Source organism: Orbicella faveolata, unplaced genomic scaffold (genome assembly GCF_042242905.1).
Source record: "Orbicella faveolata isolate gen_17 unplaced genomic scaffold, um_ofav_v1 contig_12, whole genome shotgun sequence".
Classification (NCBI taxonomy): domain Eukaryota; kingdom Metazoa; phylum Cnidaria; class Anthozoa; order Scleractinia; family Merulinidae; genus Orbicella; species Orbicella faveolata.
Window position 1 is genome coordinate 10,128,649 of NW_028301539.1, and position 19,389 is coordinate 10,148,037.

Below are 19,389 nucleotides of genomic sequence, written 5' to 3' on the forward strand. Positions count from 1 at the left end.
CCCTGATAAATGTTAGGAAAAGACACAAAGTTTGACGAATGTAGCTTGAGAGCTTCCCGTCCTCCCCTTCCCCCCTCCCACCCTGCTTCCCCCAAGCTAACTGTGGAAGAGCGAATCAAGAATCCTTAATTTCTAAGCTAACACACAACAGACATACAGACTGTTGACAGTAACCTAAGTTCATGTCGCAATGAACCAAAACTGCCGTTCCATTCCCGGCTGGATCAAGCCAGTACTTGCTGCTAATGGTGTCTTTGCCTTCGCTTGCCTTTATTTCCTGACACGAATGCGTTGGGAGCTCCGGAATGGAACCTAGAGGAGCTTTAATCAAGGAAAAAATAACATATAACAAAACGTGCTAAGCATACTATGGTTTCTATTGTGATAATAGTCTCTGTCGAACGAAAGCCTGTACGCTAATAGCTGCGAGCAAAAACTTAATGTTCTAAAAAAAAAAAACCTTTTTTTAAGGATAGTTGATGAACGTCAAACCCTCGGGAAAACAAAGCCTACTAAACCTGAGATATTTTTTCAATATTAGAAAACGAGATGTCACTGAACCAAGGATTGCAACCGCAAACGGAAATTTATGTTTTTCCTTTTGATGCACTTTTAACCCCCTTCTCCCCACGGGGAAGGGGTTACCCAACGCAAGGTTTTTAATTTTTACCTCCGCCTTGAGGACCAGTCCTTTACCATTTTATGTTCCATTTTGACACAAAAGATGCCCTTTTCGTATACCTTTTATTGAAAAAAGGTAAACGTACTTACCAGGAGCCATAATCGGGGAGTGCAACTGGCTGGTCGTATGGACGAATCTCCAAAGAGGAAGTCCAGTCTTGTCATTTACTTTTTGCTTCTGTTCGAAATATATGACAGCTCTCCCTATCCTCTCGTACACCTCAAATTGTGAAATCTCTACCTTATTGTATACCTGAAGCTGAAAAAGGTACTCCGAGACGCTTCACTAAAAGTCGATAATAGGCGCTAAAGAAAAAAGCATAAGACTTATTGTTGACATCCGCCTCTGAAAAGCGCTTACGCTTTAAAGCTTCGTTAAAGTTTTGTAGATACCCCGATTGCTCAAGCGTCGTAAGTAAACACGTGCCGGATCTGAGCGGAAATGTTCAGGTCTTGCCTCCTTGGTCCTGTCATTCAGTTCGCACGAATTTTCCCCTATGACGTAGTTATAGCTTTGACAGGTGAGTTCTCTTTCACAGCTGATATCACACTCGTGAAAGGCTCTTACGGAGAACTTTTTAAAGACGAATCCTTGTAGAGCCATCCCATTTATGCTCCGTTCCTGTCTGCATTGCTCCCCAGCAGATACGCAGTCCATAAAGAAGCCGGCGAAGAAGAAGGAACATGGAACAGTCCACAGCATTTTCCTGGTCTTTCAATTTGTAAATGTAAGAGATATTTATCAAAATTTAAAATTATTAATTTAAGTAGGACATTCACCAAACTCAAGGTATGGTTCAAGTTGCAATATTAATAAAAAAATGATCTAAATTCAGTCCACAGCTTCAACTTACTACCTAGCAATTACTGTTACCTAGCATGAGTAGATCAATCCAGGTTAATGAGCCGACCATCGACCGGCGAATTGCTAATCCCAAAATGAGAGGGAATGGACTACAACACAGAATGTCCCCTGAACAACGCTTCTCCATTTTGGGCAAACAGATAAGAAAAACCAAAAGGGCTGGAGGTTTGAAAATTTTAACTCGTCCGTGCGAACACGACGGGTGGTATTAAATTCTGGTATGTTTTGGCTTTCACGGGTTGCGTGCGCAAACTAATAGGTCAATTATTGAAAACATTTATTTCTTCTGACTATAGATGTTATTAGCTTGGCGGTTAAGTTTTTGAACCTTTTTGGCTCTGTTCAAAACAAAGCGAGTACGAATACGTAAGTTTGACATCTGTTTTGATGGATTCATCAAACTCATTTTAATTTACGTATTGGAGGAAATTGCAAAATAACCTTTCTCTGGCTTTTGGCATAAGGGTTCTTAATGATATTGTAAGATATTTAACTCTTTGAACTGAACGGAGAGTAACTATAGAATGGAAATTTGAAACCTTAGTCTCATCTCTTCTCCTGTTATCACGGTAATAATTTTTTCCACTTGATATTCTACTTGAATTATCCGTGGTGAAGTGTAATTCAAATCAAGTGCTTCAGGCGACTAATTCCTTGTTTTATATTAATAGGGGCTCATCTTAATTGACTCCAAACAATTAAAGAGGTGGTGAAACTTGGTGAAACATGGTGAAGGTATTAGCTCTTTAGGTCTGATATTCAATATTGTTTCACAAACACTGTTTAATTTCTGTGTGGATAATTAAAGCGCTAATAAGCTCATACATTCTTACGTAAGGAAGATCGTAGCACTATGTAAACTACCTTCGCTTGGTATTAAGATCCTATTACTAGAGATTGAGAGCAAATGTCAACAAAAACCAAGTAAAATTTGAATTTGGCGGGAGAAGTAGAAAAATCGATTTTTCTCTCTTTTCGTCCACAAATAGCCCTTAGGTAGATATGAAGCGTGATATGGTTTTCTGGAGCTCGAAGCGCTTTAAATTCGAGAAAATCGAGGGAAACGATTTTCGCCTCGACGGTCACCAAAATGGCCAATCGCAAAGACTTCAAATTAGTAATCTAAACTTAATTTGCATTCGAGTGTAAAAGAGAACTAAAGCTTATCAATACTTTTTCTTGAAAGACAAAGTATTCAGCTATCCACAACAGGTTAGAACTTGACTTGAGCGCCATTTGGGAATAAACACACAATTTTTAAAAAAATCCCTTTTAGTTACTAGGTGGAATTCCTAATTTAGGAATAAAATTCAGAGATATTTTTCGACATGTGCCATGACTCCAAATTCCCTGAAACTTCGCCTTTGGAACACTTTTATGTTGTTGTAAGACATGTATTAAAATCAGTTTGGGTTATTCTTCGAGTGGTTTTTGAGGCCCGGCTGAAAAACTCCGATTTTACCTAAAACATGACGAAAAGTAAACAATGGCTTCTGCGTGTTGGTCTGAGGGCAAGCGAGTACAGGCATTTAAATCCTTAGGGTATGAGTTCTTTGAACTAATAAGCAAATTGTTTGCTTCCACCTGTAATGAAACTGTTCAATCTCAACGCCAGAGAAACTTTATTTAATCCGAATATGTTTCATCGCTTCCAATTCCAGACATTGTGACGAGTGTCGATTTCACACCGAGAAGAAACAAGAAGTCGAAAACGTTTTACCACGCGGCCTTCCAATTATAAGATAACTGGCCGCTGAAGGAGATATTTAAAGCTTAAAGCAGTTACGTTTTCTGTAACTATCAGGTTTGGTTGCAGGACCGGGAATACAGGTTAAATTTGGTAAAGAAATCTTAAGGTTTCATTGTTTATTTTGTTTGCAAGTCACGGTTTCATTCCCGGCCGTGGAATTGACTATGTCCCACGGCAGAGACCAGAATGGGTTGTTTTACGAAAGTGCGGCCGTTTATTTGCGAAGTAAAACATGTTTCCGATAGTCTTTAGTAACTTTGTCAATATATAGTTTAGTTAAAAAGAAGGTCACGCGAATTTCAATTAAAAGTTCGGTCAGAAATATTTCCCGCCAAAGCGAAGTTATTTTTTTGCAATGTTTTCTAGTCACTTTGGTTCGACTTTCTGCTATTGGCAATCCATGACTCACTAAAAGACCCGCTTGTAATGGTTAGCTAGACTGCCGAATAGAATATTTAAGCACGCCAAATCCATTAAGCTAATTTATTTTACCCAGTATTTTCCCAAGAGAATTCTACTTTAGACGTCACGCTGCATGTAAAAACAAAATGTATCCTCAGTTCTCTTGTTCTTTTTTCGCTTTGTTTGTTTGTTTGTTTTTGTTTTTTGTTTTTTTTGCCATCGTGCAAAACATACTGGAAACATATAATGATCGAACCTCTACCCTAAATTAATTTTGAGACTTTTGTTAACACTTCGTTTGCTTTCGGAAGACGTGACACGTCATATATACAGCGGTTTAAGGTCAGACGACAGAAGTTCGCAAATGCGGATCTTTTTTAAAGGTTTCTATCGTTTATCCTTGGTATGTTTTAAAAGTATGAACTGTTGTGTTTTTGGATCAGAAGAATTGCTAAGCAATGCGGGTGGACTCTGGTCAGTTATTGTTCCATTAACGGCGCTTAAACTGATGAACGAGATTCTCGAGGAAAGTCAGAGGTCAGATCCTATTTGGTAGCGATACGAAAAGACAGGTTGGGTGACACCAATTTGCCGCTATCCACCATGGTATCCGTTCCACGAAGAGGTTACGAAGGAGAGAAGAATAGAAATCTGTAAATGCAGCTATGTCAGGATTACTATGGTTGGCCATTCGTTTCAAAATTACGACAGGGTATACGCGGGTTTTTCTGCCGCGTATACTTGTTTACATACGTTACGTTTGGACTTTAAGCTCATACATACGACCATTTAGACGGCGTATATACGCATTTTCAAAGGGCCACATATTTGCGTAAATCCAAGCGCGGGGATATGCGAAATAAATGCCCAAATATACGCGTCCTACAAGGACCCATATATACGCGTGCTAAAATGCGCGTATATGCGGGTCTCGTAAATTACGTTGTATATGCTAACACGAAATGGGCCTTTTTAAGGGAATGGCTGGTCGTGTATCATAGCAATGAAAATTACTTGAACTAAAAATCGTCAATATGGCGGCAGTGGCGAAATGGCTTGTCTTGCTCTATCTGCTATTTAATGTTTGTTACTGCAGCTCCCCTAGTGAATGATCTTCTAGCAACAGTTATGCGTGTTTTGAATGACTGTTCAAGATTTTATCCCCACGCTAATCGTAACATGGCAGAGAACTTCATCGTTCGTCGTGAAGTTACTGTGGATTCTGTTCACCGTTTAGGACAGAGGTGTCCAAGCGAATGCTGAGAAAATTCTGGCGCTTGAATTGCTGGTGAGACAAATTCAATACTTACTACATAGATGGGAAATGTTTGCAGTTCAGTTTTGATCTTGAGTAATCGCAAACTACACAAAGCATAAGCAGTGGAAGACATTTTTATAGAGAAAAATTTATATTTGGGTTAACTTTTAATCCTGGGTTAGCGTTAACCGGCTTTCGAACAACCCGGCCCTGCTGATTCGAGAAATAAGACGGACGTGGGTTTTCCAATTCTGGTATCAGTATCATGCTGGGTCATTTGCGAAGTAGAAACATCTATGTTCAGCGTCAGCGTGTAAGGGAAAGTTTTTTTCGAACTGACCCAGCAGGGTCTGATTTAAGGTGGTTCAATACCATCACAAGGCGTCAGGAGACCTAATTCTCTCTGGCACATTGATGGACTACATACACTGCCTTATCAGTTGGAGGTTTATAATACATGGTGGTTTTGACAGGGCTTTAGACTTTAAGTTGTGCAACAAAAAATTCTGCTGCGACTGGGCTCTCGGCTCTGTTCTTAGCTGCTGCGCAAAGTTATGGATTGCCCTGTAGAGTGTGTTCAGACGAAGGGGATGAAGATTTAGAGGTAGGAAGAGCTATGCTATGGCACAGGGGATTTAATAGGGGAAGCAAAATTGCTGGGTTGTCTGTACACAACCAGTGGATCGAACGTCTCTGGAGAGAAGTCTTTATTGAGGTCAGTCAGTTCTACTACACTCTGTTCTACCGGATGGAAGAAAATGGCATCCTGGAATCGAGCAGCGTAATCGATCTGTTCTGTTTGTATTAAATATTTCTTTCCAGAATTAACAACCAGTTAAACCTCCTAGCTGAGGCATGGAATAACCATGCTGCACGCACAACCAATATGGATGAACGCAGTGATTTTACAAGATATATGTAATACTGGAAATACTAGCTGTCAGGAACACATTTGATGATAACACCCAACCAGATGAATTATCTGGTGAAGACCCAAAAGGACTTACACTAAAATCACATTCTGTTTCCTAAAATTCCCCTTGAGGTATTGATATATCATGGGCTGGACGACCCACTCTTCCATTAGAAGCTAATGGGAGTACACTGAGGTGCATAAAACTGCTCTTAATGCAAACATTTCCCATCTAAGTAGTAAATATTACATTTGCCTCACCAGCAATTCTAGAGGCCGTATCCTCTCAGCATTCGCGTTGGTACCTCTGTCCAATGAATCAACTAAAGGATTAACCTGTGTAGCTTGACGATTTAGCATATTTCTTAAGCAATTTGAGCGCGAGCGCACAAAGCGACAAAGCCGCGAAAACGAGCAGGACCCCCCCCCCCCCCCCCCCCCAGGCTCCTCGTGGCTGCGCCGCATTTGGCCGCTTTCTTAGCGCGTTCAAATTGCCTAAAACCCGCCAAGCTACGCAGGCCACTAAACGATATACAGAGTAATCCACAGCAACTTCACGACGATTAGCGTTAGGATAAAATCTTGAACAGTCATTCAAAACACGCATAACTGTTTCTAGAAGTTCATTCACTGGAGAGCTGCAGTAACAAACATTAAATAGCAGATAGAGCAAGACAAGCCATTTTACCACTGCTGCCATATTGACGATTCCTAATTAAAGTAATTTTCATTGCTATCATACATGAACAGCCGTTCTCTTAAAAAGGCCCATTTCGTGCTGGCATATACAACATAATTTACGAGACCCGCATATACGCGCATTTTAGCACGCGCACATATGGGTCCTTGTAGGACGCGTATATTTGGGCATTTATTTCGCATATCCCCGCGCTTGAATTTACGCAAATGTGTGGCCCTTTGAAAATGCGTATATACGCGATCTAAACGGTCGTATATATGACCTTAAAGCCCATACGTAACGTATGTAAACTAGTATACGCGGCAGAAAAACCCGCGTATACCCTGTCGTAATTTTGAAACGAATGGCCAACCATAGATTACCAGCGGAAATCTTTCTTGCGATCAATGTTGTTCTTTTTGTCGGCGCAAGTTAGTATACCTTCCGTTGTACCTTGTAAATGGGCAAGTCCTATATTAGAAGGTTGGAAAATAAGCGCCTGCTCGCATTTACTTTGCAGTCCCGTTTTCCATATTCAACTGAAGTAAAGCAACTCTGTAACTTTAATTTATACATGTACACAGTTAAACAGGTTGAATTGTTTAGAATTGCGGTCCGTGATTGTGAAATCTACACATTATCCGTTTGCCAGTGATCTAATTTCACGTAGAAAGATTGAAATTTTCCTTGTGAGTGAAGGTACTTTTGAATGTATGAAAAAACTCATTTTATCCTTTTTTTTTTTTACTTTAAAAGAAGCATATCGACCTGCAGAACGAAAATATGACAATGAAAGAAGTTAAACCGCTTTACTTCAGCGGTCTCTTCTGTCTCTAAGCCTCAGGAAAACACCCAAGCAGTCTATTGCTTACTTCTTGTTGATGTTTTCGTTAAAATCCGGTTATTTCAGCGGCGCGTTAAAAGCCACTCGAAGAATAACCCAAGCTGATTTTGATATATGTTTCACAACAACATAAAAGTGTTAAGTACAAGGAACTAATAATACAAGGACTTTAAACGCCTATACCGCATTGCCCTCAGACCAACACGTAGAAGTCCGTTGTCTACTTTTCGTCACGTTTTAGGTAATATCGGGGTTTTCCAGTCGGGCCTCAAAAACCACTCGAAGAATAACCCAAGCTGGTTTTAATACATGTTTCACAACAACATAAAAGTGTTCCAAACGCGAAGTAAAACAACCCATTCTGGTCTCTGCCGTAGGACATAGTGAATTCCACGGCCGGGAATGAAAACGTGACTTGCAAACAAAATAAACAATGAAACCTTAAGATTTCTTTACCAAATTTAACCTGTATTGCCGACCCTGAAATAACTTTTTTCAACCGAACCTGATGCGTTACAGAAAACGTAACTGTTTTAAGCTGTAATTAAGTAAATGTCTCCTTCAGCGACCAGCTATCTTAAATTGATAATTGGAAGGCCGCGTAGTAAAACATTTTCGACTTCTTGTTTCTCCTTGGTGTGAAATCGTCATCTCGTCACAATGTCTAGGATTCGAAGCCATAAAACATATTCAGATTAAATAAAGTTACTCTGGCGTTGAGATTGAACAGTTTTATTACAGGGGCAAGCAAACAATTTGCTTATTAGTTCAAAGAACTCATACCCTAAGGATTTAAATGCCTGTACTCGCTTGCCCTCAGACCAACACGCAGAAGCCATTGTTTACTTTTCGTCATGTTTTAGGTAAAATCGGAGTTTTTCAGCCGGGCCTCAAAAACCACTCGAAGAATAACCCAAACTGATTTTAATACATGTTTTACAACAACATAAAAGTGTTCCAAAGGCGAAGTTTCAAGGAATTTGGAGTCATGGCACATGTCGAAAAATATCTCTGAATTTTATTCCTAAATTAGGAATTCCACCTAGTAACCGAAAGGGATTTTTTTTTTAAATTGTGTGTTTATTCTCAAATGGCGCTCAAGTCAAGTTCTAACCTGTTTTGGATAGCTGAATACTTTGTCTTTCAAGAAAAAGTATTGATAAGTTTTAGTTCTCTTTTACACTCGAATGCAAATTAAGTTTAGATTACTAATTTTAAGTCTTTGTGATCAGCCATTTTTCGCGACCGTCTACGCGAAAATCGTTTCCCTCGATTTTCTCGAATTTAAAGCACTTCGAGTTCCAAAAAACTATATCACGTTTCATATCTACCAAAGGGCTATTTGTGGACAAAAAGAGAGAAGAATCGATTTCTCGACTTCTGCCGTCCTATGTATGCTAATTAGAAAAATTCACTCTTAAGAGCATAAAAACATAATGGTGCCCAGGCGGTCAACTGCTAAGGACAGACAATGTTTCACTTTCAGTTCCTACTTCACTTGGTTACCACCTCAACAGAATTTTTTGACTATAAACAAAACGGAAAGTTTTTTCGTCTTCGATGCAGGATCTTCCTGGTGTTAGGATCTTCATCGTTCCTTATCAGTAGCTCCTTATACTAACCTTTCTGCTGTCTTACTTTCGGTTTTCTTCGACCACGGTTTTTACGGCTTCGCCAAGAAGAAATTGAAGGCTTCTGTGTAATAAAATATAAAACAAACATTAAGGAATATTAAGCACTATTATAATACAGACGTTTTCTTTTTCCCAAACTCCGCTCTAGATAAAGCTGTTATTTTTAGTAAATGGCAGAATTCCTCTCCAGTACCTCAGCGAAAGATAGCGACAGTCCTAGATACTGTGATAGCCTTGCATTGAATTGCTTGCAAGCTATAAGTTCAGCATGTTAAGGGGCATAAACAGCCTGTAAAGGCTTCAATGAGCTATTATGCTGAAACCCAATATTAATATATATATATATATAAATATTTTATTACATACATTGCTAGCTCCGTGACCGGGTAGATGAACAAAATCTTGCGCTGTGATTGGCTACCCAAGCGGGCGTTTTTTTGTTTTGTTTTTATTACAGCTATATTTAAAAACAACATCGTTAACGTCTTCTATTTCCATTTTTATAAATATTTCTTGTCAGCAGTAGTTTTTGAAAGAAAAAAAATTGGACAGAAAGTCGAACTTTCTTTCTTCTGGCGCTTTTTATCAACTTTTTGTTAAAAAACGTCAGGTTGTAGACGCTAAAAGGAGAACTTCCAACTCATTTGTGGGGCCGGGTGAAAACGAGTTAGAAGGAAAAGCATTAACTCACGGTTCACATCCGTGGTTCTAAAACATCTGTGTTAAAAGGTCGCTATTATTAACATAGATTGATTGACACCTAAATATAATGGTCTTGGTGTCGTTAAAAATTAGGATATTAGCTGCACTGAAGGTACAAAACGAGTGTTATAATACGTTACGCACGCAGGTTGTAAAGTCAAATCGAATAAGTCTTGGAGACGGCTTCACACTTTAATTTTGTGGCCGTGCCGTGGGAAAAATCGCTTAAGACCAACCACTGTACAATTTGTTCCCTTTTCATCACGTCATTAACATACAAAATAATGGATTTTGCTAGGCAACTACGCACGACAGATGAGAATATATCCAAAATTAACTGTAACTCAGGAGTGTTAAAAATTAGTGCTCGCCTGCTAGCCCACATGAGCGTAAAAAGCGGTGTCGGATGAGTACCAATCAAAGATCACTCGCCCGTTTGGCGAGTACGATTTTCAGTTTTAGGAAATTATTTAAGCTTAAATAATGACAACAGTCCTTTTTATTTTCTATTTTGGCAAGAATATCTCTAAATCATACCTTTTTAATCTTTCGAGAAGCTTAACTAATTTGTCAATAAAATGCAACTTATTGTTTCATAAACGGGGCAAAATGAAATGCGTTTTTATCTTAGTAATAATTTAGATAACGGTTACACGTGTATGTATATAGTGATACCGCTGGTCTCTAGTTGAGCCGCCACGTATTTCTTAGTTTTCGCCTGACGTCCTGACTGCCATGTTGGAGCCCCTAAACAAAGAAACGACGGCCATGTTGGAGCCCAAAATTTAACCTCCGGGAATTGAACTCTATTTTTATGTGAATCTTGTCTTTGTTTCCGTGAGAAAACACAACTGTCGATCACGTGAGTGAAAACCAAGAACTACGGCATGGGAATGGAAGATGGCACACGAGAGGGACTACGATGTTTCCTTGGCTAAGGAATGAACCTGATAAAGAAAATTAAAAGAAGAAAAATTAAAGAAAACTAAAATTGTAGTTATCTTTGGGTTGAAAGTCTTTTAGTATAACTTCCACGGGCCGACAAGGTGTTTGACTTCCCCAATGTCTCGATTCTAGGGATATAGGCGAATTAGGAAGTGCCAGCTGTTCGTTAAGCTGTTTTTCAGGCAAAACGACGGAAACGTGTCAAAGGTTGATGATAAAACTGACGAGGATAAACAGTGAAATCGGTCCGTGATCCGAAGGAGGCAGAACAAGTCTGAGAAAGCCCAACACGAAATGGCAAGATGCGTTTCCGTGATTACGAGATACCCCCACAAAACATATGGTTTTTGAGTCATCGCGGAGAGTACTTTTGGGAGAAGAGGCATTTTTCTGCGTGGGCGAGTTAAAATTACAGTCATTTTGGGAGTCACTCGCCGGAATGCCGAGTGCTCTCAATATTTTAAATAAATTGCCCAATTCGCCTTCTACTTCTATCTAGCGTACAATTAATTCGGGGCAGACAGTGTGTGTCTGTATAGCTCGTATTTCCAAACTTTCTCATCGATCTTGGAACAATCCTGCCTGTAGTGTAAGTAAACGATCCAATGATTTTGGCTTCTGAAAACTCAGTCCGGATAAAGCAATGTAGAAACTTTGTTATTTCGAAGGAAGAAACAACATTGAGCTTTGTTTGGAATTGTCAGTCCACTTTCCTTCTACTTTTAGTCATCATAACGTGCGATTACGGCTTCCGTAACTATAGTGGAATGTTAAAATAATTGGGTGATCTGATTGGGTGTTTTAAAGACGTGGCTCCCTGTGAAAACTCCCAGGAGTCAGATGCTATAAATAAAAAAGGGGGGCGAAAAGAGTTCACTCCAAGGGTTAATATGGGAGCTGGAGACTCCGAGTATTTGACTCCTGGTGGGGTCCAAAATTTAAGGTGGCTCTGAACCCTCCCCAAAGAATTTTTGAAACTTTTTAAAATGTTTCATCTTATCATGCTTATCCCAATTCCATGATTAAAAATGAGGATCATTGAGCTCGTTTTTGGGTTATAAGCACTTAAAGCTAAAATTAAGAGTGTTTCTGAGAGGTTGTGTTGTTGAAATGTTAAAGTGTTATATAAAAAGGATGAGCACAACTTGTTAACAATGATTGGGCATTTGTGTGATGCCATTGCAGGATCATTGAACAAAGAATAGTAGTATTGGTCTATCAAAGTAGAAGTGATAAAAAGAGCTGGAAACTATTGACAACCACCTTAACTAGTATTTTAACCGACTTTAAATTTTTAGTTTACTCTCACGTAAATAAATGCAAGTGCAAATATGGTTGTCATAGAAACGTCAAGTCCCTAAGTCAAAATCTAAGCGCACCACGATATTCCTTATTAAGTTTCAGGAAAGGTCACAATGTTTCACGACTAGTTAACAAATTGACGTCAGTTTTTATACGTCTGTTCTCTTGTTGATGATAAATTGCGTCATAACGTTGTCAAAGTGGCTGTGGAACCACGAGCCTGCGGCTCGTGGTTCTGCAGTAAACTTTGACGTTGTTATGACGAAATTTATCATCAATAAGAGGGGAGACGCATGAAAAACTGAAGTCAATTTTTTTTTTTTTACAATAACAAGACCCCAAAATGGTCAATTGCCGGGAATAAATGAGGGGAAAAAGACGCCGTAAACTTGCCGTAAACAAAGATAAGCGAAATTCTATTCAAAATGACGCGACCATTGTCAATAGCTTTTCTCGCTTTTTGATTGGCTACTTAAAAAAGTCCATAAAATCTCATTAGTTAAAAAGTTGACGGTTTGATAGCTGAAAATGGAACTTAAAAGCTTACACAAATTAAACTTTTATCCCTCTGTACTCTTATTGATGATAAAAATGAGCCAATCAGCGCGCGAGAAGTTAGATGGTTATTGTTCAAAGCTTGATTGCTGTTCAAACAAGGATAGATCGAAATCACCACGGGCACTTCAAGTCTCTATCCCCCTCCCAAGGCTAAACAAGTTTGAAATCGAAGCTATTGCGCAACAACACCTTGTCTTCAAATAAGGGAAGAAAGTAAAACTAAGAGGTACGGAAGAAACAAATCAAATGTGAGCCCAGCTTGTTATTTGTTATCACCGGTTTATTGCTGCAAGGTATTTAACGCTTACTAATTTACAGTTTTAGTTATTTTTCTTTTTTATAGAGTAAAGCGGTTTACGTAGCGCTGTCATTGCAATGATTAAAGCCTTCAAACTAGGAGATTATGTCTTGGCAGAACAACTCAGTTCTTCTAAACATTGCTCACTTAGTACAATATCACATCCAATCCTTAATCCTTGTCACAAATAATGTCGCCTTTGAGATCATCAAAGTTAATGTGACCCCACTTGCCAGAGCTGGCATCAATGAGCCTGACTCGAGCGAGTTTTACCAATCAAGTCTTCGACGTCCCAGCTTTTACGGCGCATCGTCTCCGTGCAGTAACCAGTCTTATTTCTGACGACCTTAAATACAAACAGACAAGAATTCTCAGATCACAAGGAAAAGAAGTAATTTGAATTGCACTTGATTTAATTAAATTAATCTAATTTAATTTTGATGACCGTTCACAATCCTTGAGTACATGAATCCAATTACTTGCGTAGCTACCACACCCTATAATCTCTATTCTACTCATTAACACCAATAACCTCTCATGAAATCTTAGAGACGTTCGAGAGAGGCTGGAGAGATCGATTTACTTCTCACCACGTTGTCGACCAGTAGCTCTGCGCGAATGACAGTCACGTCACAGCCTCCACCGATGAGAAACGAGATATTTCTACCAATAATACGAAAGCTCGGGGTTGTAAGAGTTCCTATGGGTCCGTCTCCTTGAATGGCTCCCGCCTGTGCCTCTTTGGAAGGCCTGTTCTCGAATCCCCCTATCCACCAGTCCCCCTGGTGTTTGGATGGCTGTCTTCTATTGCGGGCAGTAGGGTTGTCACCAAAAGTTGGTTGGTTATTAAACACTGTACCAGTCCTTTTCCAGCCATCAATCCCACGCTCGAAGTCGAAGTTGCAAGCTGTGAATATATAAGAAGAAGAACGAATGAGATAACAGTGTCTTTTTTTTTTAATTTTGGAAAATCCTGATACAACCGTCCCTGTTTTTGTTGTTGTTGTTGTTGTTGTTGTTGTTTTGTTTTGTTTTGTTTTGTTTTTTTATCAAATGATTCGAGGCTTTAGTAGCAAATGCAAGGGATGGCCTAGACAATTTCCTTAGACAAGCCAAATCATACGACCATAGATGACACATGTTGACAGATCATAAGTGACAAAATATTCCGTGAAATTAAAAAAATTAAGATACATAAATTTTGATCTTCCAGCAAAAATTCTCTCCAGAAATGTTTTACCTTGGATCCAGATATTCTAGATAGTTCAGGGCAACAGTACTTTGAAAGCCGTGTTAACCCTTTGACGCCCAAGGAGTCATATACGGCTACTTAATAGTCGTGCTCTCTGTACCACTTGTGGCGTGAACAATTTAAATGTCACCAGATATTCTTGTTAAGCAGATGGTAGAGCTAGGATATTCGCACAACAGTAGGTTTTGGATATTGACGGCATTCTGACGTAGCAAATTGAAAAACGTTATCAGTTTTGGTGCAAAATGGTGGTAAAATGGCCCATTATACCTATACTTGATCAAGGTCCCATTTCCAGGCATTGCCCATAATTTACACCAAACTTTTTTACGGCAGCTGGAAAGAATATGAAACGTAAAAAGTAGCGAGAGTGAAAGGGCCGAGAAAAATGAAAGGAAAAGATCAATAAAAACATTCGGAAAGGGAAATCGCAAAAAGAAAAGAAATGGCTTATGCGCATCCACCAAATTAAAATATTCTACATTTTTGTGCTTAATCTTGGGGAAATCTATCTGTTTGGCAAGAAATAGTTTTTTTCAGCAAAACCTAGCAAGGCCATTTAGCGTCATGGCAGCCATAAACCTGATTTAAGGGTTAAAAACGGTATTTTTTTAGCGACCATTTGACCGTGAAAGAGTTAAGCCATATTTTTGCTGAAGCCTTCTTCTCGTAGTCATAATTTCTAGCTGGATGACTATAGTACAGCTCATTTAAGCGTGAATTTTTTTTTTTTTTTTTGGCGTCATCCTAGCATTACTTTCTGTAAACAACGCGTTGCACTTTTTTTAAAAGGCTTTCAAGGAGGTTTTAGACGCAGCATTCAAGTTTCTATTTAAGAGCTTTTAATACTTTTGTATTTGGTGGTAGTGTTGTAAGCACTACTACCAAATACAAGGGAAACAAAAGCGCAAATCAAGCCCACATTAAAGGCCCAATTCAGTTCGATTCGGGTCCAAAGAATCTTGGTGAAATTTTCCATACGATTTATTCTCGCCGTCTCCAACTCGAAGTATACATATTGCTCTAGCTGTACCAGAAGGTTACTAAATGTTTCCTTTGTTAAGATTTCACTTTTACCTTCGCAGTGCTCCCCAGTGAATCCTGGTAAACATTTACAACGGAAGTCTTTTGCTGTATATCCTACTTGACAAGTTCCATTGTTAAAACATGGGCTGCGGCTGCAGGGATTCTGGTTTAAAAAAATGGAGTGTAAAAAATATTGAAAAATCAGTTGTCCACATATGCTCTTTCCGATTTATACTTAACAAACTGACGCCAGCTTTTTATGCGTCTGTCCTGTCACATCGTGAGGTGTTATATCAAACAAGAAAAGACCGTGTTTAACCACATTTCCAAACACCGAGAAGATATATGTAGTTGAAATTACGACACGCAGCGGAGTTTTTTTTTTTTTTTTTTTGACGAACCTTGCGGTGTTTGGAAATGTGATCAAACACTGTCTCGAGTGTTTGACCAAACACTAAATTTTGGTTGGCAGACAGACCAAACATAAACGAAAAATTTACATGCGAAGAAAAAAAGCACTGTCAATGTCTCACAAACGGATACAGCTATTAGACAGCTGAACTGAACACTGACTGAAACTCAACAGTCAAACTTCTCACCTTGATACCGAGATAGATGTAATCCACCTTCTCATGCAGCACGGGGACAGGTTTGCTCTCTTCAGTGGCGTTATTCAACTCACATTTGTATTTCCCTTTCCGCAAAGGCCCAAAATTGATGGACACACAGTTGGGCTCAATAAAACACAACACCCGGCAGCTCCCCTGATTAGGTACCTCTTCCATTTTGATCACGTGGCCCCTCATTTCTCTGTTTGCTATTGGTTCCTTAAATATGATCATGCGACATTCATCATCTGAAGAAGGCAAACATGTAGCTGTCAACTTAGAGACAGGAATTGTAAAAGTCATTTGCATTCATCTTGCCTGTACATGTTTAGACTCCTCTTATTAATGCTCTTTTAATATTCATGATGTCTGAGCATTATGCATATTTTCGGGCGCTTTCACCTCGAATGAAAATAGAAATTAATTTAGACGTAACACCCAGCTAAGGAAAAAAAAAATCCCGGAGTAGTTTAGAGAAATAAAAAATGCTAGGGAGCAAGGCGTTTATTGCTCCAAAATGTTAGTTTGTATTGAAGAACATAATCTCTCAATGAGCGCAGCAGCAGCTAATGTATTTATAATTTGAATTCATACAAATATTGATTCTAGAATAATCTATTTAGAGACAAGAAATTATGAGAGAGGGCATTGTTATCATGTACGATGTTAGAGTTTATTTGCAAATGCATATGTAGCTGGTATCTTTCTGTTAACTCCAATATTTCGAGGGGTCGTTTGACCAAATGTCGTCCAGATTCTCTTCTTATCAAGTCTCTGGTTTACAAAGCTAGCGAAACTCCCTTTTAGGGTTTTAGGCGTTATTCCAAATTTCTAAGCAGGAAGAGTTAAATTCTTAGACCGGGCTGGAAAGCCAAGAAGAACTCAAGTTTGCACAACGAAAGAAAACTCCGCATACGGCCACACAGCGACCGAATAGCAGCTAATTCCGTACTCTTCTGATATTAAAGATCCAGCTAATGAAAAGGAAAGAAAAAGAAACTAATAACAATAAAAAAAATTATACCTTGCTTTCGAAGAGCAAAAAAATCATAATTATTTATAAAGCGGTCCGCGATCAAAGATGCAGCTAGTTTTAATTTTGTAGTAGTAGTTTCACGTGTCATGAATGTAAAAGAGAAAGCTAGAGTTATGAAGAAAAATTGGATCAATATCAGCCAGGGGTAAATGACCTTATGTAAAAAGAACTAAAAAATTTATCAAAATCACCTTATGAAACTCATGACTCCAGAATAGCCCTATGTAAATATATTCTTAAATCGGCCGAATAAACATCCCTAATTTAACAACCTTAAATTGGCCGAATTCTAGGCCAAAAAAAAAAAAGCGCAAAACGATAAAACGAAATTAGGAAACAAAACGAAAATGAGGGCAACGTTTCTTACCAGAACATCCATAGCATCGTGAAGAGATGATTCCAAAGAAAGCAGAAAGAATGTAGATAACGGGAGTGCGTGGTCGTTTAAAATTCCTGGATGAGGCCATTCACACTTCGGATAAAATTTAGTTCCTTGTTCTATATCCTTCAAAAGCCCTCGAGATCAAAACGGGCTTGGAAAACTGGAGCACCGTTTAACTAAACGACGCAATCGAAAGAGGCGTTAAAATTTGATGTGGCAAAACGGCTACCGCTATGAAAGATCAAGATCTTAATGGCTAACTTAAAATTAAATTTGCTAATGGGCCATAGAATGGTGATATTTTTTGTTGTTTGTACCAATGGGGAATGAACGCTGGCAGCTTGATACGAAGAGTTGTGAATGTTTATGCCACCGGGCTATGTTGTTTTGGCGGATTTCCAGCACTAACAGGTCGGAATTAGCAGTAAAGTGAAAAACAAAAATAAAGACGGTGCGCGGGAGAAAAGGCATAATTCTCAGACAAAAAATACAAGAAACTTTAGGTTTCTTGTATTTTTCGTCAATATGATGAGCAAAATTCAATTTCTCGGATTGACTTTCATCTTCTATCCTTTATCTACTAAAATATTTAAGTAGAAAGAAAAAAAAAGCATAAAACGACAAATAGCAAGTTTGACAGGGTAAGACGGAGTTTCATTGGTACAAAAGTTGTGGTCTAAAGGAAAGCAATAACGTTAGTAACGATATAAGCTAATTGAATATTGAACAGTCTGACATTCAGTATTAGCCTCACGCAACGTTTCTGGGGGCCAGAAAAACACGCGCATGCGAACAATTGCAAAAACTATTAGCTAGGAACAGCCATCATAGAAAGCTTGAATGCGAATGCTGTTTGCAAACGAGGAATGTCTAAGAATGAAGTGGTACAAAAGACGTCTGACAAACTAAACAGTGATTAAAACGGTGGAAATGGAAGAGGAAGAGTGTACATACATGTACTAAAATCTTGAAATATTTACCGCAGCATCCATGTGAAAATGGCAAGACGGTTCCAAGAATTAAGATGAAAGTCTTTATTCTTCGCTTGAATGTGGCTGAAGCAGACATTTTCGCGGGTACCGTATGATAATTTTATTTTAAAAGGAAAATTAAAAAAGGTGTTCCGCATATTTATTTGGCAGATCGACAGTTAGACAAAACGTGTTAAGTGACTTAAAACAGGTGTCGTTAAAATAAAAGTTATAGTTGGGTCTCCGGAGTACTGTTTGTGACTGCCTGTTTTCAAAGTAAGGCAAAAAATGGTCAAAAATATTTATTTCAAAAAGAACTGAGCACAGCTCAAGTGTACCGACTGAAAGCAAAAATTTAGAATTAATTGAGTTGTCATCAAGCTCCTGTCTGAGGAGTCCACAAATGTGCCCATAGCCTCATCCAAGCACAACTAAAAACCGCATCAAAGAAAAATTAATGGCCTGAGCAAAGCGTATCTGCAAAAGAGTTTTCTTCAGCTTTATAGATCTTCACTATTCTCATCAGCGCGCGCTCAAAGGGTCCGAGAGCGCGTGAGTTTTGACATCATCTGCTTGCCAAAGGATCGAAAAATTATTATCAGCTCTCATGAATATTTGAACAGGCAGAAGATTGACGAGAGCGAAATGTCGTTTTGTTCTTCTGGTATCCCCCCCCCCCCCCCCCCCCACGATTGTCTGAGGACCAAGTTTTGACCACGATGCATTGAGCGCTGTGAGCATTGGAAAAAAATAGAAACGTCTGACGTAAACCAACACAATAAGAGACGTGCAAAAATCATAGTCATTATATCAATAAGCATAATACTTTTTGATCAACCAAAACCAATCACTACTCGCTCGCACACGTTTTCCCTCGCTTTGCGTCAGCTACGTGTATTTAAGAGTTTTGATTGGTTCATTGGATTGCCTGATGGCGCCCATTGTGGCTGGCCAGAGTAATAACCTTTGCTTTGGACTTACGTCGTTCGATTGAAAACCACTCTGATACTGTTGATGGTAACCATGACAAAGAGCCACCTGGTTCATCATTATACCAAATTGATCGCCTCCCTCTTCAGGAACAAACTGGACATCAGAATCTCGAGCTCTAAACTATCTCAGACCAAAATGGCTCAATTACAAAGTGAAACCATACCTACATGACATATATAAGGGTGTTAGTAGTAATGGTGGCTCATATGACCGGTAACCAATCAGGAGCTGAGAAAGACAATGGGCTATTGTTTGGAGAGCAATGGGCTCTATTGTTCTCCAAATCCAAG

The 19,389-nt window shown here is 39.0% G+C and overlaps 1 protein-coding gene and 1 pseudogene across 2 annotated transcripts; both read right to left on the reverse strand.

The window, feature by feature from the left end:
* Positions 1-115: 115 nt before the first annotated feature.
* Positions 116-9,083, reverse strand: LOC149116537 (uncharacterized). The gene is made up of 3 exons (XM_089283765.1): positions 9,015-9,083; positions 1,075-1,393; positions 116-321 (listed from the first exon to the last, which is right to left on the reverse strand). Exons 2-3 carry the CDS (start codon positions 1,382-1,384, stop codon positions 116-118), a joined length of 516 nt encoding a protein of 171 aa, XP_089139891.1. The 5' UTR covers positions 1,385-1,393; positions 9,015-9,083.
* A 3,709-nt stretch (positions 9,084-12,792) lies between these two features.
* On the reverse strand, positions 12,793-17,305 carry LOC149116538 (uncharacterized; annotated as a pseudogene). The gene is made up of 5 exons (XR_016205733.1): positions 17,121-17,305; positions 15,709-15,965; positions 15,161-15,272; positions 13,422-13,738; positions 12,793-13,177 (listed from the first exon to the last, which is right to left on the reverse strand). The product of XR_016205733.1 is annotated as an uncharacterized LOC149116538 (transcript).
* Between the last annotated feature and the right edge of the window lie 2,084 nt (positions 17,306-19,389).

Excerpts from the sequence above, each read along its gene's own strand:
- LOC149116537 (XM_089283765.1), bottom strand. The coding sequence starts at position 1,384 with ATGCTGTGGACTGTTCCATGTTCCTTCTTCTTCGCCGGCTTCTTTATG. Across the intron at positions 322-1,074 it reads ACGACGCTTGAGCAATCGGG|CTCCTCTAGGTTCCATTCCG; the intron begins GTATCTACAAAA and ends CCTTGATTAAAG.